The sequence below is a fragment of the Dendrobates tinctorius genome, unplaced genomic scaffold, assembly GCF_039654945.1.
Source record: "Dendrobates tinctorius isolate UK_male_01 unplaced genomic scaffold, ASM3965494v1 ptg000468l, whole genome shotgun sequence".
Lineage (NCBI taxonomy): Eukaryota > Metazoa > Chordata > Amphibia > Anura > Dendrobatidae > Dendrobates > Dendrobates tinctorius.
The window spans coordinates 1049272-1067386 of record NW_027362130.1 but is presented as its reverse complement, the minus strand read 5'-3'; the positions used below and the strand labels follow the sequence as shown (position 1 = coordinate 1067386).

The window sequence follows — 18115 nt, the reverse complement described above, 5'->3', positions numbered from 1 at the left end:
GAAGCGTTTCCGAGTTATAACCTCATAAAGGGACAGTGGTCAGAATTGTAAAAATTGGCCCGGTCATGAACGTGCAAACCACCCTTGGGGCTTAAGGGGTTAACATGAGAGCCTGGTCTAGAAATCTGATCTACCGGCTAAACATATAAATTAGAACCATACACAAAGAAAGCCGTTCACAGAATGAGGGACAGCCAAGGTGATGTGAGCCATTTCATATTCATCCCCCCCCAGGGAGCAGGATACCAGATTGCAAGGTTAAGATATGTCTGTAAGTTTCTCCATTTTCTTTTTATAACTGTTTCCAATATTTGTATGTCACTTTTAATTCCATATTTTTATATTCTTTTATTGTAAGAGCTGTATCTTTCTATTAAAGCTTAAAACTTTAATAAGTTTGAACCTTGTATGCTCTAAAAGAATCCATAGCCTTAGGCTTTGTTCACACACGGCGTTTTTTACCGCGGTTTTCACTATAAAACCGCTAAAAATAAGCTGCACAGTCATTTCTATGCATTTTGCACTTTTTGTGCACATTGATGCGTTTTTTACCGCGAAAAAAAATGCATCGCGGTAAAAAACGCAGCATGCACATTAATTTTGCGGATTTTTCCGCGGTTTTGGCTTCTTCCATGCGTTTTGAAACCGCTGCGGAAAAAAACGCATCAAAACCGTGCAAAAAAACGCAGCGGAAAAATAGGCGCGGTTTCTGGGAAGGGATTCAGGTTTTTGAGCAGAAATTTTCTGCAAATTGTGCACTTAGCCTTAGAGTGTATGACCTGGTGATTGGCATATAGTAGTAGTATTTTCGGGACTCATCGCCCGTGCGTTCGGTGAGTGGTGGCAGCATGTATGAAGCAGGGGTGCGATTTATGCTCCCATTGCAGCATAGGACAGAGGTTGAATGCTGGACTGAGTGAGAGGAGATAAATTAAAGGGAATCTGTCATCAATTTTTTTGCCTATCAGCTGCGGCCACCAGCATCAGGGGCTTATCTACAGCATTCTGTCCGGCGCCTCCCATCTTGCAACGATGACGTCATCTTCATTCCTGGCCGTCACAGCTCCGGCACATTGCTTTGCCCTGTTGAGGACAGAGCAGAGTCCTGCAGTGTGCAGGCGCAGGACCTCTTCCGGCGCACTGCAGTAATCTTCTCTGCCCTCAACAGAGCACAGCAGTGCACCTGCCGCTTGAGCCGCGACGGCCAGGAATGAAGAGGACGTCATCGCTGCAAGATGGGAGGCGCCGGACCGCGACTCCCTCTGGACCCGAAACATTACAGAATGCTGTAGATAAGCCCCTGATTCCTGTGGCCGCAGCTGATAGGCAAAAAAATTGATGACAGATTCCCTTTAACCCTTGCAGGCGCAACTCCAGGTGACGTGACGAGAAGCAGGTACGTGACAATGTAACAAACTACTGCAGCTCCTGTGTCACATGTCAAAAGAGTGGGAAGCCAGGGCCTGCCCCCTAAGACTCCCCTGATCTCTTTGTCAGTGATAGAGGAGCTTTTCCAGAGAATTGGTGGGGACATTGTGGGACCAGTGGCCATACCCAGCAGCTCTAGAAAAAGTTACATCCTTACTGTGGCATACTATGCTACCCAGTACCCGGAGGCAGTGGTTCTGTCCTCAACTAGGGCGGATAAGGTGGCAGATGCCCTGTTGACCATCTTTTCTGAGGTAGTGGTCCATAAGGTGGACACCGGTAATCATGCTCCTATCCGGCGGACATCTCGGATGAGCTGCAGCACGTCATGCGCCAGGACATCGATGAGATGTTACAGTTGGGGGTCATTAGGTGGTTCAAGAGCACATGGGCCTCACCTGTAGTCCCGATGCCAAAGAAGGATCGGACCACCCAGTTCTGTGTGGACTACAGGGAGGCTCAACGCCATAACGGCCGTGCATCGAGGAGCTGCTTGAGCGGTTAGCTGGCGTGCGCTATCCATTATGGATCTGAGACGGGGATATTGGCAGATTCCCCTGAGCCACGAGACACAGAAGTCTGCCTTTATCTCCCCCTTCGGACTGTACAAGTCCACGGTCATGCCGTCTAGCACAGAGAATGCCCCTACCACATTCCAGCGGATGGTCAACCACCTGCTTCAGGGACTGCAGAGGTGCATGGTGACGTACCTGGATGACATTGCCGTCTTCAGTTCCACTTGAGAAGAGCACCTCGAGCATCTGCAGCAGGTGCTCGGGCGCATTCACCAAGCAGACCTGACCATCAAGCCGGGATAGTGCCAGATGGGCATGAGCGAGGTCCACTACCTGGGGCACCGGGTAGCCGGGGGTTCTATGAGGCCAGAGCCTGGGAAAGTGGATGCCATCGCGTCCTGGCCCACACCCAGGACCAAGAAGCAGGTGATGTTCTTCTTGGGCACTGCAGAGTACTATAGGCACTTTGTACAAAAATATAGTAGCTTTGCAAAGCCCTTGACGGACCTCACCAAGAAAAAGCTACCCCATACAGTCGATTGGACAAACGACTGTGAGGTGGCCTTTCTGGCTTTGAAAACAGCCCTGAGCAGCTCTCCTGTCCTGAGGGAAGTCGACAACAGTCGGCCATTCTTAGTACAGACCGATGCCAGCGACTACGGCCTCGGTGCTGTGCTCATCCAGATCAACTCGGGGAACCAAGAGCACCCTGTGCTGTACCTGAGCTGGAAGCTCCCGCCAAGGGAAGTGGCTTATTTCACCATAGAGGAGTGCCTGGCCATGGTTTGGGCCCTGCAACATTTGCAGCCCTACCTGTTCAGGCGCACCTTCACCATGGTGGCCGACCACCCCCCCCCCCCCCAGTCGGTTGCACATCGTGTCTGGTACCAACAAAAGGTTACTAAGCTGGAGCCTTGCCCTCCAGCAGTATGGCTTTACCATTAATCACAGAAAGGACAGCGAGCATGGCAGCGTTTTGCGACTTCTGGGGCCACCAGAAACCGAGAAAAGGGTTTCTGCCCCCAGTGACACGCAGACGTGTCATGGTTGGTCTCAAACGAAGGATAATTTCCTAATAGAAAATATGATACTCCTATCGCCGCTCTGTGAGCTTCCCAGCCAGAGATATGGCAAATAGAAGTCTTTATTAACTTTCCAAAAGGGGCGTACATTCTCCAACTCGGCCCCCCAAGTGACGTCATCAAGAGAAAAGCATAAAGCTCAGACGTTCAATTGTGGGGAGGTGTCAGGTGCCAGGAGTGCCAGCTAAGATGCTGTGCTGAAGGACCATTCTCCCTTGGGAAGGCGCTCCCCTTTATCAACACGTCATATCTGTGACTGAGAGAGAAAGTTTCTTATTTTAATTCCTTTTATTTGTAAATGTTGTACATACTGTGTTTTGTCTTCTTTTGTAAACACTGCCTATATTTTCTGGAGTAAACTTAAAAATTTACTAGCTTCATTTTCCTTGCTCTATGAACGAACCGATACGTACTCCGTGCCAAATTACGATTCGTGTGGGTTGGTTCCTGACCCAATATAAGCTTTAGTATCAAATGAGGAACTGGTGGCAGCATTGCGTCCCTGGTGGTATTGGGAAACCCTAGCAGTGACGGATCGGAGGTTTGTGTGTGTGTATTTCCAGTCTGGGACTGGTGGTATACATAACGCCCTCACTGCGGAGTGCCCAATAGCCAGTATGTGACAAGGCAACCTTTCCGGTGACTAACTATCCCAGGTGCAGTTCCCTGACTGACCTGAGGGTAAGGGGGGTGCCAGAGAGCAAGTTCCTAACTGAAACTGGAAAGTGGAAACACCAGTTGTGGGGATTTACATATCACCAGACCATATATACAATATGTAAATTCCTGACAAATGGGGGACACACTTCCCACCCAAATCCCTGACATGGAGGATAAGACACGACGTAATAGCAGAATAGTGACTGGAGCTCTGGAGGTGACTAGAGGATAAGACACGATGTAACAGCAGAATAGTAAGTGCAGCTCTGGGGGTAACTGGAGGATAAGAAACGATGTAACAGCAGAATATTAACTGCAGCTCTGGAAGGGACTGTAGGATAAGACATTGGGGTGTCCAGCAGTAGAATAGTGACTGAAGCTCTGGGGGTGACTGGAGGATAAGACATTGGGGTGTTCAGCAGTGGAATAGTTGACCTGGGCTGAGGAGTCACATTACCTTCTCCAGGACCCCTCCTGGTGGGGAGACAGGCAGGATGCGCCGTACGGAGAGCTGTCAATGTGACATTGTCAAGGAAAGTGAAGAGAATGGAAACTATCAAGAGTCTCATCTACACCGCACTGATGCACTGAAGAATGAGCTACTGTTCTCTGGTGTCAGCGCAAATCTGACCACCTACAACATTGCAGCAGAAACTGCAAAGACAGACAGGAAGGATATCTGCCGCAGGTAGCGGCGCAGCGGAGACATCATCCGCCGAGCATCTCTGTGCTGCACCCTCTCCACTAAGCCATGATGACGGGTGCCCCGTGGGTCCAACGGCAACGGTGGGGGGCCCTGAGAGAGAGAGAAAGAAATAGAGAGGGTAAAGAAAGGAGAAGACCGAAAGTAAAGAAAGGCGGAGAAAGAGGGTAAAGAAAGGAGGAGGTCTATACCTGAAGCTCTGTGGATCCGCCGCTGATCTGATTGACATTGGGGAGGGAGCCCCCATAGTAAGACCCCCGCATGTGGCCAATCCTCAGCTTCTGAACCTGCAGCTGACAAACACATCACATGTGAGATATGCCACTTCTCGCACATCTCATACCTGTCACCTCGCTGCATACACCTGTCACATTCACCCATTTCCTCACCCGTCTGCTGCCAGATTTCTCTGCCCCTCGCCAGCCTGACGCCCGTCACTCTCTCTCTCTCGCCCCTCGCCAGCCTGACGCCCGTCACTCTCTCTCTCTCGCCCCTCGCCAGCCTGACGCCCGTCACTCTCTCTCTCTCGCCCCTCGCCAGCCTGACGCCCGTCACTCTCTCTCTCTCGCCCCTCGCCAGCCTGACGCCCGTCACTCTCTCTCTCTCGCCCCTCGCCAGCCTGACGCCCGTCACTCTCTCTCTCTCGCCCCTCGCCAGCCTGACGCCCGTCACTCTCTCTCTCTCGCCCCTCGCCAGCCTGACGCCCGTCACTCTCTCTCTCTCGCCCCTCGCCAGCCTGACGCCCGTCACTCTCTCTCTCTCGCCCCTCGCCAGCCTGACGCCCGTCACTCTCTCTCTCTCGCCCCTCGCCAGCCTGACGCCCGTCACTCTCTCTCTCTCGCCCCTCGCCAGCCTGACGCCCGTCACTCTCTCTCTCTCGCCCCTCGCCAGCCTGACGCCCGTCACTCTCTCTCTCTCGCCCCTCGCCAGCCTGACGCCCGTCACTCTCTCTCTCTCGCCCCTCGCCAGCCTGACGCCCGTCACTCTCTCTCTCTCGCCCCTCGCCAGCCTGACGCCCGTCACTCTCTCTCTCTCGCCCCTCGCCAGCCTGACGCCCGTCACTCTCTCTCTCTCGCCCCTCGCCAGCCTGACGCCCGTCACTCTCTCTCTCTCGCCCCTCGCCAGCCTGACGCCCGTCACTCTCTCTCTCTCGCCCCTCGCCAGCCTGACGCCCGTCACTCTCTCTCTCTCGCCCCTCGCCAGCCTGACGCCCGTCACTCTCTCTCTCTCGCCCCTCGCCAGCCTGACGCCCGTCACTCTCTCTCTCTCGCCCCTCGCCAGCCTGACGCCCGTCACTCTCTCTCTCTCGCCCCTCGCCAGCCTGACGCCCGTCACTCTCTCTCTCTCGCCCCTCGCCAGCCTGACGCCCGTCACTCTCTCTCTCTCGCCCCTCGCCAGCCTGACGCCCGTCACTCTCTCTCTCTCGCCCCTCGCCAGCCTGACGCCCGTCACTCTCTCTCTCTCGCCCCTCGCCAGCCTGACGCCCGTCACTCTCTCTCTCTCGCCCCTCGCCAGCCTGACGCCCGTCACTCTCTCTCTCTCGCCCCTCGCCAGCCTGACGCCCGTCACTCTCTCTCTCTCGCCCCTCGCCAGCCTGACGCCCGTCACTCTCTCTCTCTCGCCCCTCGCCAGCCTGACGCCCGTCACTCTCTCTCTCTCGCCCCTCGCCAGCCTGACGCCCGTCACTCTCTCTCTCTCGCCCCTCGCCAGCCTGACGCCCGTCACTCTCTCTCTCTCGCCCCTCGCCAGCCTGACGCCCGTCACTCTCTCTCTCTCGCCCCTCGCCAGCCTGACGCCCGTCACTCTCTCTCTCTCGCCCCTCGCCAGCCTGACGCCCGTCACTCTCTCTCTCTCGCCCCTCGCCAGCCTGACGCCCGTCACTCTCTCTCTCTCGCCCCTCGCCAGCCTGACGCCCGTCACTCTCTCTCTCTCGCCCCTCGCCAGCCTGACGCCCGTCACTCTCTCTCTCTCGCCCCTCGCCAGCCTGACGCCCGTCACTCTCTCTCTCTCGCCCCTCGCCAGCCTGACGCCCGTCACTCTCTCTCTCTCGCCCCTCGCCAGCCTGACGCCCGTCACTCTCTCTCTCTCGCCCCTCGCCAGCCTGACGCCCGTCACTCTCTCTCTCTCGCCCCTCGCCAGCCTGACGCCCGTCACTCTCTCTCTCTCGCCCCTCGCCAGCCTGACGCCCGTCACTCTCTCTCTCTCGCCCCTCGCCAGCCTGACGCCCGTCACTCTCTCTCTCTCGCCCCTCGCCAGCCTGACGCCCGTCACTCTCTCTCTCTCGCCCCTCGCCAGCCTGACGCCCGTCACTCTCTCTCTCTCGCCCCTCGCCAGCCTGACGCCCGTCACTCTCTCTCTCTCGCCCCTCGCCAGCCTGACGCCCGTCACTCTCTCTCTCTCGCCCCTCGCCAGCCTGACGCCCGTCACTCTCTCTCTCTCGCCCCTCGCCAGCCTGACGCCCGTCACTCTCTCTCTCTCGCCCCTCGCCAGCCTGACGCCCGTCACTCTCTCTCTCTCGCCCCTCGCCAGCCTGACGCCCGTCACTCTCTCTCTCTCGCCCCTCGCCAGCCTGACGCCCGTCACTCTCTCTCTCTCGCCCCTCGCCAGCCTGACGCCCGTCACTCTCTCTCTCTCGCCCCTCGCCAGCCTGACGCCCGTCACTCTCTCTCTCTCGCCCCTCGCCAGCCTGACGCCCGTCACTCTCTCTCTCTCGCCCCTCGCCAGCCTGACGCCCGTCACTCTCTCTCTCTCGCCCCTCGCCAGCCTGACGCCCGTCACTCTCTCTCTCTCGCCCCTCGCCAGCCTGACGCCCGTCACTCTCTCTCTCTCGCCCCTCGCCAGCCTGACGCCCGTCACTCTCTCTCTCTCGCCCCTCGCCAGCCTGACGCCCGTCACTCTCTCTCTCTCGCCCCTCGCCAGCCTGACGCCCGTCACTCTCTCTCTCTCGCCCCTCGCCAGCCTGACGCCCGTCACTCTCTCTCTCTCGCCCCTCGCCAGCCTGACGCCCGTCACTCTCTCTCTCTCGCCCCTCGCCAGCCTGACGCCCGTCACTCTCTCTCTCTCGCCCCTCGCCAGCCTGACGCCCGTCACTCTCTCTCTCTCGCCCCTCGCCAGCCTGACGCCCGTCACTCTCTCTCTCTCGCCCCTCGCCAGCCTGACGCCCGTCACTCTCTCTCTCTCGCCCCTCGCCAGCCTGACGCCCGTCACTCTCTCTCTCTCGCCCCTCGCCAGCCTGACGCCCGTCACTCTCTCTCTCTCGCCCCTCGCCAGCCTGACGCCCGTCACTCTCTCTCTCTCGCCCCTCGCCAGCCTGACGCCCGTCACTCTCTCTCTCTCGCCCCTCGCCAGCCTGACGCCCGTCACTCTCTCTCTCTCGCCCCTCGCCAGCCTGACGCCCGTCACTCTCTCTCTCTCGCCCCTCGCCAGCCTGACGCCCGTCACTCTCTCTCTCTCGCCCCTCGCCAGCCTGACGCCCGTCACTCTCTCTCTCTCGCCCCTCGCCAGCCTGACGCCCGTCACTCTCTCTCTCTCGCCCCTCGCCAGCCTGACGCCCGTCACTCTCTCTCTCTCGCCCCTCGCCAGCCTGACGCCCGTCACTCTCTCTCTCTCGCCCCTCGCCAGCCTGACGCCCGTCACTCTCTCTCTCTCGCCCCTCGCCAGCCTGACGCCCGTCACTCTCTCTCTCTCGCCCCTCGCCAGCCTGACGCCCGTCACTCTCTCTCTCTCGCCCCTCGCCAGCCTGACGCCCGTCACTCTCTCTCTCTCGCCCCTCGCCAGCCTGACGCCCGTCACTCTCTCTCTCTCGCCCCTCGCCAGCCTGACGCCCGTCACTCTCTCTCTCTCGCCCCTCGCCAGCCTGACGCCCGTCACTCTCTCTCTCTCGCCCCTCGCCAGCCTGACGCCCGTCACTCTCTCTCTCTCGCCCCTCGCCAGCCTGACGCCCGTCACTCTCTCTCTCTCGCCCCTCGCCAGCCTGACGCCCGTCACTCTCTCTCTCTCGCCCCTCGCCAGCCTGACGCCCGTCACTCTCTCTCTCTCGCCCCTCGCCAGCCTGACGCCCGTCACTCTCTCTCTCTCGCCCCTCGCCAGCCTGACGCCCGTCACTCTCTCTCTCTCGCCCCTCGCCAGCCTGACGCCCGTCACTCTCTCTCTCTCGCCCCTCGCCAGCCTGACGCCCGTCACTCTCTCTCTCTCGCCCCTCGCCAGCCTGACGCCCGTCACTCTCTCTCTCTCGCCCCTCGCCAGCCTGACGCCCGTCACTCTCTCTCTCTCGCCCCTCGCCAGCCTGACGCCCGTCACTCTCTCTCTCTCGCCCCTCGCCAGCCTGACGCCCGTCACTCTCTCTCTCTCGCCCCTCGCCAGCCTGACGCCCGTCACTCTCTCTCTCTCGCCCCTCGCCAGCCTGACGCCCGTCACTCTCTCTCTCTCGCCCCTCGCCAGCCTGACGCCCGTCACTCTCTCTCTCTCGCCCCTCGCCAGCCTGACGCCCGTCACTCTCTCTCTCTCGCCCCTCGCCAGCCTGACGCCCGTCACTCTCTCTCTCTCGCCCCTCGCCAGCCTGACGCCCGTCACTCTCTCTCTCTCGCCCCTCGCCAGCCTGACGCCCGTCACTCTCTCTCTCTCGCCCCTCGCCAGCCTGACGCCCGTCACTCTCTCTCTCTCGCCCCTCGCCAGCCTGACGCCCGTCACTCTCTCTCTCTCGCCCCTCGCCAGCCTGACGCCCGTCACTCTCTCTCTCTCGCCCCTCGCCAGCCTGACGCCCGTCACTCTCTCTCTCTCGCCCCTCGCCAGCCTGACGCCCGTCACTCTCTCTCTCTCGCCCCTCGCCAGCCTGACGCCCGTCACTCTCTCTCTCTCGCCCCTCGCCAGCCTGACGCCCGTCACTCTCTCTCTCTCGCCCCTCGCCAGCCTGACGCCCGTCACTCTCTCTCTCTCGCCCCTCGCCAGCCTGACGCCCGTCACTCTCTCTCTCTCGCCCCTCGCCAGCCTGACGCCCGTCACTCTCTCTCTCTCGCCCCTCGCCAGCCTGACGCCCGTCACTCTCTCTCTCTCGCCCCTCGCCAGCCTGACGCCCGTCACTCTCTCTCTCTCGCCCCTCGCCAGCCTGACGCCCGTCACTCTCTCTCTCTCGCCCCTCGCCAGCCTGACGCCCGTCACTCTCTCTCTCTCGCCCCTCGCCAGCCTGACGCCCGTCACTCTCTCTCTCTCGCCCCTCGCCAGCCTGACGCCCGTCACTCTCTCTCTCTCGCCCCTCGCCAGCCTGACGCCCGTCACTCTCTCTCTCTCGCCCCTCGCCAGCCTGACGCCCGTCACTCTCTCTCTCTCGCCCCTCGCCAGCCTGACGCCCGTCACTCTCTCTCTCTCGCCCCTCGCCAGCCTGACGCCCGTCACTCTCTCTCTCTCGCCCCTCGCCAGCCTGACGCCCGTCACTCTCTCTCTCTCGCCCCTCGCCAGCCTGACGCCCGTCACTCTCTCTCTCTCGCCCCTCGCCAGCCTGACGCCCGTCACTCTCTCTCTCTCGCCCCTCGCCAGCCTGACGCCCGTCACTCTCTCTCTCTCGCCCCTCGCCAGCCTGACGCCCGTCACTCTCTCTCTCTCGCCCCTCGCCAGCCTGACGCCCGTCACTCTCTCTCTCTCGCCCCTCGCCAGCCTGACGCCCGTCACTCTCTCTCTCTCGCCCCTCGCCAGCCTGACGCCCGTCACTCTCTCTCTCTCGCCCCTCGCCAGCCTGACGCCCGTCACTCTCTCTCTCTCGCCCCTCGCCAGCCTGACGCCCGTCACTCTCTCTCTCTCGCCCCTCGCCAGCCTGACGCCCGTCACTCTCTCTCTCTCGCCCCTCGCCAGCCTGACGCCCGTCACTCTCTCTCTCTCGCCCCTCGCCAGCCTGACGCCCGTCACTCTCTCTCTCTCGCCCCTCGCCAGCCTGACGCCCGTCACTCTCTCTCTCTCGCCCCTCGCCAGCCTGACGCCCGTCACTCTCTCTCTCTCGCCCCTCGCCAGCCTGACGCCCGTCACTCTCTCTCTCTCGCCCCTCGCCAGCCTGACGCCCGTCACTCTCTCTCTCTCGCCCCTCGCCAGCCTGACGCCCGTCACTCTCTCTCTCTCGCCCCTCGCCAGCCTGACGCCCGTCACTCTCTCTCTCTCGCCCCTCGCCAGCCTGACGCCCGTCACTCTCTCTCTCTCGCCCCTCGCCAGCCTGACGCCCGTCACTCTCTCTCTCTCGCCCCTCGCCAGCCTGACGCCCGTCACTCTCTCTCTCTCGCCCCTCGCCAGCCTGACGCCCGTCACTCTCTCTCTCTCGCCCCTCGCCAGCCTGACGCCCGTCACTCTCTCTCTCTCGCCCCTCGCCAGCCTGACGCCCGTCACTCTCTCTCTCTCGCCCCTCGCCAGCCTGACGCCCGTCACTCTCTCTCTCTCGCCCCTCGCCAGCCTGACGCCCGTCACTCTCTCTCTCTCGCCCCTCGCCAGCCTGACGCCCGTCACTCTCTCTCTCTCGCCCCTCGCCAGCCTGACGCCCGTCACTCTCTCTCTCTCGCCCCTCGCCAGCCTGACGCCCGTCACTCTCTCTCTCTCGCCCCTCGCCAGCCTGACGCCCGTCACTCTCTCTCTCTCGCCCCTCGCCAGCCTGACGCCCGTCACTCTCTCTCTCTCGCCCCTCGCCAGCCTGACGCCCGTCACTCTCTCTCTCTCGCCCCTCGCCAGCCTGACGCCCGTCACTCTCTCTCTCTCGCCCCTCGCCAGCCTGACGCCCGTCACTCTCTCTCTCTCGCCCCTCGCCAGCCTGACGCCCGTCACTCTCTCTCTCTCGCCCCTCGCCAGCCTGACGCCCGTCACTCTCTCTCTCTCGCCCCTCGCCAGCCTGACGCCCGTCACTCTCTCTCTCTCGCCCCTCGCCAGCCTGACGCCCGTCACTCTCTCTCTCTCGCCCCTCGCCAGCCTGACGCCCGTCACTCTCTCTCTCTCGCCCCTCGCCAGCCTGACGCCCGTCACTCTCTCTCTCTCGCCCCTCGCCAGCCTGACGCCCGTCACTCTCTCTCTCTCGCCCCTCGCCAGCCTGACGCCCGTCACTCTCTCTCTCTCGCCCCTCGCCAGCCTGACGCCCGTCACTCTCTCTCTCTCGCCCCTCGCCAGCCTGACGCCCGTCACTCTCTCTCTCTCGCCCCTCGCCAGCCTGACGCCCGTCACTCTCTCTCTCGCCCCTCGCCAGCCTGACGCCCGTCACTCTCTCTCTCGCCCCTCGCCAGCCTGACGCCCGTCACTCTCTCTCTCGCCCCTCGCCAGCCTGACGCCCGTCACTCTCTCTCTCGCCCCTCGCCAGCCTGACGCCCGTCACTCTCTCTCTCGCCCCTCGCCAGCCTGACGCCCGTCACTCTCTCTCTCGCCCCTCGCCAGCCTGACGCCCGTCACTCTCTCTCTCGCCCCTCGCCAGCCTGACGCCCGTCACTCTCTCTCTCGCCCCTCGCCAGCCTGACGCCCGTCACTCTCTCTCTCGCCCCTCGCCAGCCTGACGCCCGTCACTCTCTCTCTCGCCCCTCGCCAGCCTGACGCCCGTCACTCTCTCTCTCGCCCCTCGCCAGCCTGACGCCCGTCACTCTCTCTCTCGCCCCTCGCCAGCCTGACGCCCGTCACTCTCTCTCTCGCCCCTCGCCAGCCTGACGCCCGTCACTCTCTCTCTCGCCCCTCGCCAGCCTGACGCCCGTCACTCTCTCTCTCGCCCCTCGCCAGCCTGACGCCCGTCACTCTCTCTCTCGCCCCTCGCCAGCCTGACGCCCGTCACTCTCTCTCTCGCCCCTCGCCAGCCTGACGCCCGTCACTCTCTCTCTCGCCCCTCGCCAGCCTGACGCCCGTCACTCTCTCTCTCGCCCCTCGCCAGCCTGACGCCCGTCACTCTCTCTCTCGCCCCTCGCCAGCCTGACGCCCGTCACTCTCTCTCTCGCCCCTCGCCAGCCTGACGCCCGTCACTCTCTCTCTCGCCCCTCGCCAGCCTGACGCCCGTCACTCTCTCTCTCGCCCCTCGCCAGCCTGACGCCCGTCACTCTCTCTCTCGCCCCTCGCCAGCCTGACGCCCGTCACTCTCTCTCTCGCCCCTCGCCAGCCTGACGCCCGTCACTCTCTCTCTCGCCCCTCGCCAGCCTGACGCCCGTCACTCTCTCTCTCGCCCCTCGCCAGCCTGACGCCCGTCACTCTCTCTCTCGCCCCTCGCCAGCCTGACGCCCGTCACTCTCTCTCTCGCCCCTCGCCAGCCTGACGCCCGTCACTCTCTCTCTCGCCCCTCGCCAGCCTGACGCCCGTCACTCTCTCTCTCGCCCCTCGCCAGCCTGACGCCCGTCACTCTCTCTCTCGCCCCTCGCCAGCCTGACGCCCGTCACTCTCTCTCTCGCCCCTCGCCAGCCTGACGCCCGTCACTCTCTCTCTCGCCCCTCGCCAGCCTGACGCCCGTCACTCTCTCTCTCGCCCCTCGCCAGCCTGACGCCCGTCACTCTCTCTCTCGCCCCTCGCCAGCCTGACGCCCGTCACTCTCTCTCTCGCCCCTCGCCAGCCTGACGCCCGTCACTCTCTCTCTCGCCCCTCGCCAGCCTGACGCCCGTCACTCTCTCTCTCGCCCCTCGCCAGCCTGACGCCCGTCACTCTCTCTCTCGCCCCTCGCCAGCCTGACGCCCGTCACTCTCTCTCTCGCCCCTCGCCAGCCTGACGCCCGTCACTCTCTCTCTCGCCCCTCGCCAGCCTGACGCCCGTCACTCTCTCTCTCGCCCCTCGCCAGCCTGACGCCCGTCACTCTCTCTCTCGCCCCTCGCCAGCCTGACGCCCGTCACTCTCTCTCTCTCCTCTCGCCAGCCTGACGCCCGTCACTCACTCTCTCGCCCCTCGCCAGCCTGACGCCCGTCACTCTCTCTCTCTCCTCTCGCCAGCCTGACGCCCGTCACTCTCTCCCTCTCCTCTCACCAGCCTGACGCCCGTCACTCTCTCTCTCTCCTCTCACCAGCCTGACGCCCGTCACTCTCTCTCTCTCCTCTCACCAGCCTGACGCCCGTCACTCTCTCTCTCTCCTCTCACCAGCCTGACGCCCGTCACCCTCTCTCTCTCCTCTCACCAGCCTGACGCCCGTCACTCTCTCTCTCTCCTCTCACCAGCCTGACGCCCGTCACCCTCTCTCTCTCCTCTCACCAGCCTGACGCCCGTCACTCTCTCTCTCTCTCCTCTCACCAGCCTGACGCCCGTCACTCTCTCTCCTCTCACCAGCCTGACGCCCGTCACTCTCTCTCTCTCCTCTCACCAGCCTGACGCCCGTCACTCTCTCTCTCTCCTCTCACCAGCCTGACGCCCGTCACTCTCTCTCTCTCCTCTCACCAGCCTGACGCCCGTCACTCTCTCTCTCTCCTCTCACCAGCCTGACGCCCGTCACTCTCTCTCTCTCCTCTCACCAGCCTGACGCCCGTCACTCTCTCTCTCTCCTCTCACCAGCCTGACGCCCGTCACTCTCTCTCTCCTCTCACCAGCCTGACGCCCGTCACTCTCTCTCTCTCCTCTCACCAGCCTGACGCCCGTCACTCTCTCTCTCTCTCCTCTCACCAGCCTGACGCCCGTCACTCTCTCTCTCTCTCCTCTCACCAGCCTGACGCCCGTCACTCTCTCTCTCCTCTCCCCAGCCTGACGCCCGTCACTCTCTCTCTCCTCTCCCCAGCCTGACGCCCGTCACTCTCTCTCTCCTGTCACCAGCCTGACGCCCGTCACTCTCTCCTCTCACCAGCCTGACGCCCGTCACTTTCTCTCTCCTCTCACCTGCTCTCCGTTTACATGAGAACAGAATGACAGGACTCAGTTATCGCGATATGTCAAGGGACGTACCCGGGTGGAGCCGATATCCATCATAACCTCCTCGAAAGCCGCCGTTTCCTCCGCTTGTCTCTGGCGCTGCAGTGCAATCTTCTCGCTAAACTTGCGTGGGTTGGAAGCCGAGCCCGTCCCGATGGCCCCAGGAGCCGCCATTTTTCCAGCTCTTCCGTAGCCGCCGACAGGAGGCAAGGGGGAGTGACGCCGCAGTGCCGGGCTCTCTGGGAAATGTAGTCATGTTTCGCCCAAACTCAGCTTAACAGGGAGCAATAGAAGCATCAGCGCACTACAAATCCCGTTAACCACTGCTTTACATGGGCGGCGCTGAACCCGCGGCATATGCCAGGAAATAAAGTTCAAGGCAGCGTCAAAATATTTTAAACAGCGTACAACACTACATCTCCCAGCATCCTGCGCGCCATCAACCCCCTCGAATCCAAATACCCAACTTAAAGGGAATCTGTCACCCATTTTTAGTGATGTCATGTAAAGATATCATTCAATTCCGTGTCACAAAAGGACTCTATTAGGACAAAAGGACTCTATTAGGACTTTTTGATCCCTCCCGACCCGCACCTTTGATGCATAAATACCTTTTTAATCACTCTTCCGATGTACGTAAATCGCCGTGGTCCCATCCAATGTGCGGGGCTTATTCTCCCCCCCCCCCTTGGCTTGGTAGGCGTAATTTCATCTGTGAGTATCACAGATACCGTTGTGTATTCGCGCCTGCGCATGGATAAGGCTGCTTGCGCAGTATGCTTTGCCCAACTGTGGGCAAAGCATATAATCACTACTGCGCATGCGCCGGTATTTTTCCCTGCCGTCTATGCCCCGGAAGTCTTCACATGCCAGAGACGCTCTTCCTGGACGCCAGATACCTGAGAAAAGGCCTGAGCAGTGCGCATTACCCTGGAACCTGAGGAAGAAAATCATCTACTGAACGCACTGCTCAGGCCTTTTCTCAGGTATCCAGCGTCCAGGAAGAGCGTCTCTGGCGTGTGAAGACTTCCGGGGCATAGACGGCAGGGAAAAATACCGGCGCATGCGCAGTAGTGATTATATGCTTTGCCCACACAGGCACGAAAACACTACGGCATCTGTGATATTCACAGATGAAATTACATCCAGCAAGCCGGGGGGGGGTAAGCCACGCCCATCAGACCGGACCGCGGTGATTTACATACATCGGAAGAGTGATTGAAAAGGTATTTATGCATCAAAGGTGTGGGGTCAGGGGGGGATCAAAAGTCATAATAGAATCCTTATGGGACACAGGATTGGGTGATATCTTTACATGATATCACTAAATATGGGTGACATGTTCCCTTTAAGTTTTAATACAAAATAACGTGCTCAACAGTCTAATATGATTAAAGTTCGACGGTAAGAATTTCGCTCGTGGTGCAACCTGATAATACTTCCCCGATTAGTAATCGCCTCACACACTGTGTGACCTGATAATACCTCCCCGATATGTAATCACCTCACGCACTGTGAGAACTGATATCTCCCCCGATACATAATCGCCTCATGCACTGTGCAACCTAATAATATCTCCCTCGACATGTAATCACCTCACACACTGTGCACCATGATAATACCTCCCCGATACGTAATCACCTAACACACTGTGCAACCTGATAATACCTCACCCGATACGTAATCACCTAACACACTGTGCAACCTGATAATACCTCCCCGATCTATAATCACCTCACACACTGTGCAACCTGATAATACCTCCCCGATACGTAATCACCTAACACACTGTGCAACCTGATAATACCTCACCCGATATATAATCACCTCACATACTGTGCGACCTGTTAATACCTCCCCGATATGTAATCACCTCACATACTGTGCGACCTGTTAATACCTCCCCGATATGTAATCACCTCACACACTGTGCAACCTGATAATACCTCACCCGATATGTAAACACCTCACACACTGTGCACCATGATAATACCTCCCCGATACGTAATCACCTAACACACTGTGCAACCTGATAATACCTCACCCGATATATAATCACCTCACACACTGTGCGACCTGTTAATACCGCCCCGATATGTAATCACCTCACACTCTGTGCAACCTGATAATACCTCCCCGATCCATAATCACCTCACACACTGTGCAACCTGATAATACCTCCCCGATACGTAATCACCTAACACACTGTGCAACCTGATAATACCTCCCCGATCTATAATCACCTCACACACTGTGCGACCTGTTAATACCTCCCCGATATGTAATCACCTCACACATTGTGCGACCTGATAATATCTTCCCGATACGTAATCGCCTCACACACTGTGCGACCTGATAATACCTATTACCTTCCCCGATATGTAATCACCTGACACACTGTGTGACCTGATAATACCTCCCTGATATGTAACAACCTCACACACTCTGCAACCTAATAATACCTCTGTCAGGGATTTAAAAAGTCATGGATGTCATGAGATCTAGAACCCCACATCTTGTGTTTCTTTCAGTTCTGGATCTTGCAGCTCTCTGGTGCCCCCCTTACCCTCAGGACAGTCAGGGAACTGCACCTAGGATATGTAATCGCCGGAAAGGCTGAGTTCTCACGTACTGGCTATCAGGCACTCTGCAGTGAGGGCGGTATATATATCTCTAGTCCCAGGCAGGGAATACACAGCACACATAAACCTCCGATTGGTCACTGCTAGGGTTCCCCAATACCAAGAGGACGCTATGCTGCCACCAGTTCCTCGTTTGATACAAAAGCCTATATCGGGTCAGGAACCAACCCACAGGTAGCGTGATTTGGCACAGAGTACGTGTCGGTTCGTTCATAGAACAAGAAGAACGAAACTAGTAAATTTGTAAGTTTACTCCAGAAAATATCGGCAGTGTTTACAAAAATACAAAAGATATTACAAAAGAAGACAAAATACAGTATGTACAGACAGTCAGAAATAAAAGGGATTAAGATAAGAAACTTACTCTGAGTCACAGGTATGACATGTCGATAAAGGGGAGGAGAACCTTCCCAAGGAAAATGGTTCATCAGCACAGCATGGATGTTAGCTGGTTCTCCAGCCATCTGACACCTTCCCAAGTGAGCATTTCAGTTTTATGCTTTTGCCCAGAACCAAGGGACTCCTCCCTTGCTGACCTCACTTGGTGGGGTGTGTTAGAAGACGTACTCCGCTTTTGAAAAGTTATTAAAACTCCTATCTTTCCATATCTTTGGCTGGGGGGCTCACAGGGTGACGCCAGGGGCATTATATATTTCCCTGCGAATTTATCTTTCTTTTGAGACCGAACATCACATGCCTGACCAAAATTTTTTTCTCGGTTTCTGATGGCCGCACTGGCTTCAAAACGCTGTTGTGCGAAGCCCTATTTATACCGATTCTGGAAATGTATTTTTCCTGTCTCTAGGATTATTGTATCTTTTTAAATTTGACCTGAAATAGACAAAGGAAATAGGGGTGGGAAAAAATGCTTTTAACTGTCCAGAGGTAATAAAAATGACCATACTGCTGAAGGGAGGGGATAGAATTTCACAGAGGCATAAAGAGGGGGGCTGCTATTGCAAGGGGTGATCGCTTGTGAGCTCGTCTTTCACAAACCAAGGAGAAAAAAGCAACAGGCAGCCCTGGATGTGTATTTAGGTTAATGGGAAATTACTCATATTTTCCTGACAACGTCCCCGATGCGTAATCACCTCACATACGACCTGATAATACCTCCTCGATTAGTAATCTCACAATCTGTGCGACCTGATAATACCTCCCTGATACGCAATCACCTCACACACTGTGCGACCTGATATCTCCCAAATATGTAATCGCCTCACAATGTGCGACCTTATAATACCTCCCTGACACGTAATCGCCTCCCAAACT

The 18115-nt window shown here is 59.0% G+C and overlaps 1 protein-coding gene across 5 annotated transcripts in view; it reads right to left on the bottom strand.

The window, feature by feature from the left end:
- Positions 1 to 17317, bottom strand: part of CRTC2 (CREB regulated transcription coactivator 2) — a 37226-nt gene extending 19909 nt beyond the window's left edge. For 3 of the 5 annotated variants that reach the window (XM_073564641.1, XM_073564644.1, XM_073564643.1), the window contains exons 1-5: positions 17208 to 17314; positions 14235 to 14440; positions 4580 to 4681; positions 4365 to 4481; positions 4143 to 4204 (exon numbers count right to left, since the gene is read on the bottom strand). In XM_073564641.1, coding sequence (XP_073420742.1) covers positions 4143 to 4204; positions 4365 to 4481; positions 4580 to 4681; positions 14235 to 14440; positions 17208 to 17307 — 587 coding nt within the window. In that variant the 5' untranslated portion in view covers positions 17308 to 17314. Of the gene's footprint in view, positions 1 to 4142; positions 4205 to 4364; positions 4482 to 4579; positions 4682 to 14234; positions 14475 to 17207 lie in introns of all 5 variants that reach the window. The other 2 variants (XM_073564645.1, XM_073564642.1) reach the window with 2 other exon arrangements.
- Between the last annotated feature and the right edge of the window lie 798 nt (positions 17318 to 18115).